A 9,639-nucleotide genomic window follows, 5' to 3' on the forward strand; every position below is an offset into this window, starting at 1 on the left:
ATTTCATGGCACACAAAAGTTATATGACATTCAAACTTGTGTCCATCAGTAAAGTTTTAATGGAACACAGCCATGAACATTCCTATCAAGCACTGTCTATGGCTGTTTTCATTCTAAGAGGCAGAGTTATGTCATTGCCACAGACATCATTATGGCCCGCAGAGCCTAAAGTATGTATTAGAGCCCCTTTACAGAAAATATTTTGCCAACGTCCGCTCTAGACCACAACAACTCTAAACTTTCTTGATGTGGTCGTGTGACTGTCAGGTTGTTTGCTCCTGTGGGTATTGTAGGGGGCAGGTAGGGGAGATCCGTGCCCTGGACCATGAAGGTCGAATCAGACAGGAGTTAGGGGAGGGTGGGGAGTGGACGATGAGGGCACAGAAGTGTGATTCACTCACGAGCCCACCTGATCAGGAATCAGGATGAGTCTCCATCCAGGTGTGGCACCTTCCATGGCCTCTAAGGCACACCCTGGGAAGAGTCATTTCTGGTTTCCTACACTGCTTCCCTCCAGCCCCAGGCCACCAAGCTGCCTCCTTCTGTGCCTTCTCCTTGCAACTCCCTAGCTCCTCAATCACTTCACCCAACTGAAACCTTCCTCCAAATTCCCAGGCCACCTTCTCTGTGAATGTATAAGACTTAAAAAGCATAGGTATGGATGAAAATTGACAATTTGAATGAATTTGAAAATTGATCAACTAGAACTAGGGGTGGGTAGTTAGTGGACATGGAACAGAATTAGTCATATATATATATATATATATATATATATTTGTTTGTTTGTTTTTGTCTGCATTGGGTCTTCATTGCTGTGCACGGGCTTTCTCTAGTTGCGGTGAGCGGGGGCTACTCTTCGTTGAGGTGCTCAAGCTTCTCATTGTCGTGGCTTCTCGTTGCAGAGCACAGGCTCTAGGCTTCAGTAGTTGTGGCATGTGGGCTCAGTAGTTGTGGCTTGCAGGCTCTAGAGCTCAGGCTCAGTAGTTGTGGTGCACGGGCTTAGTTGCTCTGCAGCATGTGGGATCTTCCCAGGCCAGGGCTCGAATCTGTGTCCCCTGCAATGGCAGGCAAATTCTTAACCACTGCGCCACCAGGGAAGCCCCAGAATTAGTCTTTATATTAAACTGAATGGAAAGCATTCAGGACATGTGACTGTCTTCATCATAGTGTGAATTTCTCGTCTCTCTAATTGCATTTTTGACTGAGTTGTTTTGTTTAAAAACATTTTTTTCAGACTCACAGAGAAAAATGGGAACTCTTTAGCACTGCCAGCCTATATGCATCTTTCTAAGTGTGAATCTCAAAAACAGATGTTTTCAACATGTGATTATTCTACCTAGCCTTTCACCTTTGAAACGTGGCAACTTGGAATGGTTTCATCATCCCACATTTATTCCCTGTAGATGTAGAACATATTGCAAAGATTACATTAGAAATTCTTTTGGGTTTGGCATGAGCAGCATCTCAGTGACCTCCTTCCCTCCCCTCTCACCTGAGAGGCTGTCATGATGCCTTTAACGACTAAGGACAGTGATGTCCTCCACTGGGCCTTCCCCCTCCAGACCCCGTAACCCTTCCCAAGCCCTTCCTGTGCTGATGAGCATGGAGCCTTCTCACCAATCTCCATCTCAGATGAGTCACCCACCAGCCTGTCCAACCAGGACTTAGAGCAGGAAGAGTCTTCTGCCCACATCCTTGGAGAAGGGCAGCCACCTGCAGGCCACTCATTAGCCCAGGGCACACAGCCTTCAGAGGGAGAGACTGTGACCCTTGCCTTTTCTAGCAGGGCTTTAGCACAGCGCCATCCACTAGAAATACAGTGAGAGGCATGCAGAGATTTTAAATTCTCCAGTAGCCACATTTTAAAAAGTGAATAGAAGCAGGGAAATTAATTTTAATAATGTATTTTATTTAACCCAGTATAACTAAAACATTATCATCTTAAGAGGTATTCCATATAAAAATTATTAATAAAATATTATACATTCTTTTTTTTTGTACTAAGTCTTCAAAATCCAGTGTGTATTTTATACTCACGTCATCTCAATTTGGATGCTAAATTACCATGGAAAATACTTGATCCTTATATAGATTTTATAAGTTGATAATTGAGAAAGTGGATTCACTTATTTATAGTTGTTACAAACGTACTTAAAAGATTTCCAATAACTCAATCGGGTATCCACTTTTTAAAGTTAAATTTAAATTCATTCAAATGAAATAAAATGAAAATTTCTGTTTCTCCATTGCTTTCACCACATTTCAAGGGCACCATAGTTACATGGAGCTGGTGGCTATTGTAAATATTAGGCAGCTCGGCTTTAGACTCTTGCAAATCTCCAAGCTGAAGAGGACCGTATGAATGATCTAGCCCCACCCCTCATTTGAGAGATGAAGAGGCTGAGACCCAGAGGAGTTAAGGGAAAATTCCCAGCATCTCAGAGCAAGAGGCTTTGAAGCCAGCCCCCTGACTCTTCTGCTGCTCTGTCTACACCCTGTGCTTTGTAACCATCACTAAGGTGATTATTAGAATTAACCTGCAATTACTGTGCCTGCCTTTAAGCTCCATTCATCCCAAGTCTTCAGTGTTTAGGGTTGTCAACACGGGCACTCAGGAAAAGTCAGTTGTCATTTGCTGTGGTCAGTATGCACCGGAGCCGCCGGAGTGTGTAACTGGCTTTGTCCTTGTCTCTCCCACCCCTCCATCCCCATCGTCTCCTGGTGTCCCACCGATGGCAGCAATACTTCATCCTGCTGATCCTGACTGACGGGGTCATCACAGACATGGCCGACACGAGGGAGGCCATCGTCCATGCCTCCCACCTCCCCATGTCGGTCATCATCGTGGGAGTGGGCAACGCAGACTTCAGTGACATGCAGATGCTGGACGGTGACGACGGGATTCTGAGGTCGCCTAAGGGAGAGCCCGTCCTTCGCGACATCGTCCAGTTCGTGCCCTTCAGGAACTTCAAACACGTACGTATATCTCAGGGGCTTCCCCTGGGAGAGCAGAAGCCCCCCCCCCTTTTTCCACCAGTGTTCGTAGTGAAGCAATGCCAGCTGTCCTTGCCTGGGCCAGGCCGATTCCCACCCAGGACATGTAGAGCTTGGCTTGCTGGAGAAAGAAGTATAACCTGAGTCAGTCATGCTAACTATGTGGCCAACATTTCATTGGAGCTTGGCCTCATCCACAGAATTTAGGGTCTCCAGTGTACCCAGGACTGCCATGTACAGTTGGGCAGGTTGTTCCCTGCTCAAGGTTGCCTGGCTGAAGTAGCAAAGAGCTGAAATTCGGCCTTGGTTCTCCTTGTCAAGCCATGTGCCCTGGCAGAGGTCTGTGTTTGCCTTGGCAAAGTATATTTTCAAAATGATAGAAACTTAAATCCTGTATAAATGTACAGTAAGCAGCATCAAAGATTTATTCAATTCATTAATGAGGGAAACAGCAAGATAATAAAGTTAGTTTAAAGCATGATATTAAACAGTTGTTTGTGGTCAATAGGGGAAAATGCTGGAATAAGTTTACTAAGGCAGAATCAAAACTGGTTCATGACCCACAGGGTTTAAAAAAAAAAAAACTGATTCATACAGTTTTCCTCTGGGATGGCCGTGGCCCTGAAGAGCCCTGCAGAGCCTCCCCCACTGTGTCACAGACAGCCCCCTGTGTTCTTTTGTTCCATGCCCCAGTGAAAGCTCCCACAAGTGTGTGGGCAGTGAGCCTGGGTGACTCACAGAGGGCAACTCTGCTACCATAGCCCATCTTCAACTTACCCAAGGGGAGGTTTCCAAGCCCCCAAGTTGTCTGCACAGGACAGCAAGGTGGGGCATCCTCTTCAAGTTGGGGTGTGCTGGAGCTGAATCGCCCACAGTTGTGTTCATCATTGAAACCACTTGCTCACATGGTGCCCAAGATGGGGGGAGGGTGTTCTTCCAGACTGTGATGTCCCACCCCTTCTTGTCAGCTTGACAGAAGTACCACAGGACTGACCACCACCCACAGCGTTGCCTGAGTGAATAGGGCTCCAAGAGCTTCTCCAAACCACCCTCTCCTCGCCCCCTACAGACACACACACACACACACACACACACACATGCCACGGGGCCATGCACTGTTGCAGCCTCCACCCCGCCCCTGCTCTCCCTCACACACCTGCAGAGTGCCTGCTGTGTGCTAGCACTGGCACCACAGTGAGAGGAGGAACCATGGGGCCCAGCCTCCAGGAATTTACTGGAGAACTGCCCGGTTGGGACACAGGTATCCGCAGAAAACTCACACCAAGCGATCTGTGGGCGATTGAGGTGGGCCACCCTGTGGCTACAAAACTTCAGAGAAGCAGCTGGAGCTGGGACATAAGGAGGACAGACCTTGTGGAGTGGGCAGGGAGGTGAGGGGCACCCGCAACAAGGAAGTGCCTGATCAGGGCGAGGAAGGGGGCTCACTCACTGCCCCGCTGCTCCAGGCTCCCAGCTCCCTGTGGTCCACTAGAGCAGAGTACCAGGAGTTTAGCACCCGCCTTAGCTTCCTGAATTTCAAATTAGATTCTGAGAACCATTTCATTATCCAAACTAATCTATTCTGAATTCAATAAACCATAAATAAAACTCAAGGTGAGGCACTGATATCATTTCATATAGCCAGGAACCCATGAATCGCCTCTCTTTTTCTGCTCTGCATGGTAACTCAGAGCTTCGGACAGGGCAGAGGCTCTGAGCTGTGTGGCTTGGGGCAAGTTACTTAACCTCTCTGTGTCACAGACTTTCATCTGTAAAATGGGGCAAATAACACACACATTGGAAAATTAGAGGTGGGGCTTATATAACGCTCAGCACAGTGCCTGGTGCCTGTAGGTAGTTAATAAATGTGACTTTTATTACTGTTCTTGCCAGCTACTTTCATATTTTTTCTGCCTTATCCCAAGTTAATGGACCTCCAGGCCCTCTCTGCTCCCCAGAACCACCAGCACAGATATGCAAAGGGCGGGAGTATCATTGGGAACTGTGCTGTCCAACACAGTAGCAAAGAGCCACATGTTGTTATTTAAATTTAAATTCATTAAAATTAAATTTAAAAATGAGTTTTTAGTCACACTAACTACATTGCAAGGGCTCAGTGACAGCACGTGTCTGGTGACTACCACATTGGGCAGTGTAACTACAGGATACTTTTATCATCTGAGCAAGTTCTGCTTGACATACTTTTCAGGAATATTTTTGTCTTCAAGTAACAGCAAATCCATCTCACAGTGGATTACATGAGTGGTTCTTAACCAAGGATGATTTTTCTCCCCAGGGGACATTTGACAGTGTCTGGAGACTTTTTTGATGGCTACTTGCATCCAGTGGGTAAAGGCCAGGGATGCTAGTAAGCATCCTATGATGCAGAGGGCAGTCCCCACACAAAGAATTATCAAATATATCCAATATATCAAAATTGCAATAGTGCCAAAATTGAGAAACCCTGGATTATATAAGTACAGATATACTTTTCTCGTGTAGCTAGATGTTAGGGGCTGGTGGCTGCTGACATTAGTTTTTTTCAATGATTCAATAGTGTTAGGACCAGCACTTAAGAGATTCTTTTTGTTATTCCCTCACAATGATAAAATGGTTGCCATAGCTCTAGGAATCATATTCTAGTTCAAGGAAAAAAGGAAGAAGAAAGAGAAACAGAGCCAGTGATGTCTGTTAAAGAGCTCCAAGAAACACCCCCCAGGAAACTCCCACTTGGGTCTCAAACAATGAAATTGGATCACATGGCCATCCCTAGATGCCAGGGAGACTGGGAAGTCAAGTCTTTATCTTTCTAAACTTTGTGTGAGCAATGACCAGAGAGAAAAGGGAAGAAATGACTATTGTGTCTTCCCCAGTGTAAAAGTGGGCCATGATCTAACACATGACCCTGAGCAGTTATTTATAAAATAAAAGAGCATTCATGGATACCAACGTCCAACATACTATGGCACCTTCAAAATGTGAGCAGTCGCTTTAGAAACACTCCTCACTGTGTTTTCAGATTGTTTTTAAGGTACGTGTCTCTTACATTTTGAGCCTCCTAAAAACTCTGAGATAGAATGAATTCCTGTTCTTTCCTTTCTTGTCTCAGAATATCAGGGCTTAGCAAAGTTGAATGGCTGAGTGACAAGCCACATAAGAAGGAAAGAGCTAGAAACCTGGTCATCTGGCATTTTGTCCAGCCCCCTTTCCTTCAGGACTTTTCCAGAGGGACCTCAAACATTTCTCTCTGCTTCAAATTTTCAACCTCTTCAGTAATTGCTAACAATGAGGTTCAGGCAATCTTATTTGCCCAGTGGCTGGGGAGTTAGTAGTGAGTGCCAGGGTCAGAGGTCAGGCCCAGCTCTGCATGAGTCCAGAGTCCATGCAGAATATCAACCTCTACCTTTCTCTGCCCCAAGGCCTGCAGTGAGTCCATAATGCTGATATAAGAAAGGTTACATAAATTAGCACAGTATTCAAGACTCTCCATCACCTGGCCACAAGCTCATTTTCCAACTGAATGCCCCACCAATCCTGCATCCCCAGCACACACACACACACACACACACACACACACACACACACACATGCACTTCATTTAGAGCTCCATCAGATGACTCACAGTCCCTAGAATGATCAAATGCCAATCCTTTCCTTCTCCCTGTTTCAAAATATACCCAATGTAAATGCCATCTCTTCTTGGAAGCCTGCTGTGATTTCCTCCAAGATGCCTTAGTCTTGGTTTTTTGTGCTCTGGTCACACAGTGTCTGTGACTCCCTAGAGCAGTGCTTCTCAAATTTCAATATGCACAGGAATCACCTAGGCATCAAGAAATGCAGATTCTGATTCATTAGCTCTGGGATGGGTCTAAGATTTTACATTTCTAACAAGCTCCCATTGATGTGATCTGCTGGTCTGTGGGATGTATCATGTTCTGCCTCATAGGAGGGTTAATTTCGGCCCCACCACGCTCCCCTCACATGACTGTAACTTCCTAATGGCAAGAATCATAGACCCTATAAACGCTCGCATAGTGCCTGGAACATAAATAGGTGTATGGATTTGAATGTAAATCAGACACAAAACTGCAAGGCAATTCTTTCTGCCATCCAGTGTTCACCCATCCTCAGATATGAATAGTTTTATATTTTGAAACAGACATGAAAAAATGTAATTATGAAATTAAAGTTTCATTTTCCAACAATCTGACAACTCTTGCTTGGAGTAGACACTGACAAGTACAGAATGAATGATGAATGAATGAATGAATGAATGGGACCAGCTGCTTAGAGCAGGACTCAAGTCTTTTAGGCTGATTTGGGTCAGATTTCCTTGGCCAGGCGCCAAAGTCACTGTGATTTCTTCTTCCCTGCAGGCATCTCCAGCTGCCCTAGCAAAGAGCGTGTTGGCTGAAGTCCCAAACCAAGTCGTGGACTATTACAATGGCAAAGGGATTAAGCCAAAATGTTCATCAGAAATGTATGACTCTTCCCGGACACTGGCTCCATGAAGTCTACACACTTTTACAGAGTCCTTGAATACTATTCCTGCTGATACTTAATACTTCTATTATCCTGTACTTAAAAATACACAAAGGTACACATTTAAAAATAGCACGTTTTGGTGATTTTTAACTAACAATTTTTTTTGCATGTGTAGCCCTGAGGCCTGGATCTGCTAAGCCCTTGTATTGTTAAAGACTTTTTACAAAGAAACACAGATAATTATAACTTACTCTTTACATTACAGCATGTCGCCTTGATATAAAATGTTATCTGTATCTGTTTTTTATACAGGTTTGTTGAAATTTTGCTAAATTTCTTATTATCTTTACACTGTAAAGCATTTTGAAACATTTCTTGAATGTTGATAGCCAAAACATATTTGGTTTTATCTGCTACAGGATGAGAGACTTTTTAAAATGGCAGATGCATGGACTGTATTTTGCATGTTTAAAATAAAAAAAAAAAAACCATGCTGTTTTTGCAGTTGTCGGCCATAATTCTTCCCTGCTGAGAATGGTCCCTCCACTGAAAAAGGGGCTTATCCACCTAGAGGTGGTCTTCCTGAAGTGGGTCTGGGGCACCCAATCCAGCACCTCTCAGACTTCCCTGTGTATACAAATCACCAGAGAATCTTGTTTAAATTTTGACCGTGATGCAATAGGTGTGCATGGGCCCAAGATCCTAGAGCTCTGAGTCCTAGATGGTGCCAGTTCAGGCCCCATGTTTATGTCACTCCCTAAGAATGACCTCAAAGTGTCTTCAATAGACCCATGACAGTGGAAACTTGTCAACAGCAAATAGCCATGTATTTTATGAATAAATTTGGTACCTAACGGAATTTTTTCTAAGACTTATAGTCTTGTTTCTCTTTTCAAGGCAATTTCTGAACAGTGTTCATGTAAGTGACTTGGCCTCAGGTTAGGAATAGCTCTTTCACAGTCCCATAGAAACATGTGGATCATGGTTTTTAACAGACAAGGAATTAAAATACTTAGACCCTGTTCGCCAGAAATAGCTGGTGGTTGTTTCTAACCCAAAACAAGGACATGAGCTTCAATGTCTATGTGCCAGGAACATAGTAAGCAATATGTGTAATGAATAGATAACTATTCAATAGATAGATGCTTAATGAATAAATGGAATACTACTCAAATAAGTGAATGCGTGAAAGAACGAATGAATAGACTTGTTAATGTGCTTCATGATCAACATCAAATCCACTGTAGATTTTTAAAATTTTTTTAACATTTTTATTGAAGTATAGTTGATTTACAATGTTGTGGTAGTTTTAGGTGTACAGCAAAGTGTTTGAGTTTTATATATATATATATATATATATATATATATATACATATCATTTTTCATGTTCTTTTCCATTATGGTTTATTACAGGAAATTGAATATAGTCCCCTGTGCTGTACAGTAGGTACTTGTTGGTTATCTATTTTATTTTATTTTTTTTACATATTTATTGGAGTATAATTGCTTTACAATGGTGTGTTAAGTTTCTGCTTTATAACAAAGTGAATCCATTATACATATACATATGTTCCCATATCTCTTCCCTCTTGCGTCTCCCTCCCTCCCACCCTCCCTATCCCACCTCTCTAGGTGGTCACAAAGCACTGAGCTGATATCCCTGTGCTATGCGGCTGCTTCCCACTAGCTATCTATTTTACGTTTGGTAGTGTATATATGTCCATGCAACTCTCTCACTTTGTCACAGCTTACCCTTCCCTCTCCCCATATCCTCAAGTCCATTCTCTAGTAGGTCTGTGTCTTTATTCCCGTCTTACCCATAGGTTCTTCATGACATTTTTTTCCCTTAGATTCCATATATATGTGTTAGTATATGGTATTTGTCTTTCTCTTTCTGACTTACTGCACTCTGTATGACAGACTCTAGGTCCATCCACCTCACTACAATTACTCAATTTCGTTTCTTTTTATGGCTGAGTAATATTCCACTGTATATATGTGCCACATCTTCTTTATCCATTCATCCGATGATGGACACTTAGGTTGCTTCCATCTCCTAGCTATTGTAAATAGAGCTGCAATGAACATTTTGGTACATGACTCTTTCTGAATTTTGGTTTTCTCAGGGTATATGCCAGTAGTGGGATTGCTGGGTCATAT

At 43.4% G+C, this 9,639-nt stretch overlaps 1 protein-coding gene across 1 annotated transcript in view; it reads left to right on the forward strand.

Annotated features, from left to right (window-relative positions):
• CPNE4 (copine 4) overlaps positions 1-8,240 on the forward strand; it is a 576,520-nt gene extending 568,280 nt beyond the window's left edge. The window contains exons 15-16 of the mRNA XM_060149187.1: positions 2,740-2,976; positions 7,371-8,240. Of these exons, the coding sequence (XP_060005170.1) occupies positions 2,740-2,976; positions 7,371-7,505 (372 nt within the window). The 3' untranslated portion in view covers positions 7,506-8,240. The remainder of the gene's footprint in view (positions 1-2,739; positions 2,977-7,370) is intronic.
• The last annotated feature ends 1,399 nt before the right edge of the window (positions 8,241-9,639 follow it).

The sequence above is a fragment of the Lagenorhynchus albirostris genome, chromosome 5, assembly GCF_949774975.1.
Source record: "Lagenorhynchus albirostris chromosome 5, mLagAlb1.1, whole genome shotgun sequence".
Classification (NCBI taxonomy): domain Eukaryota; kingdom Metazoa; phylum Chordata; class Mammalia; order Artiodactyla; family Delphinidae; genus Lagenorhynchus; species Lagenorhynchus albirostris.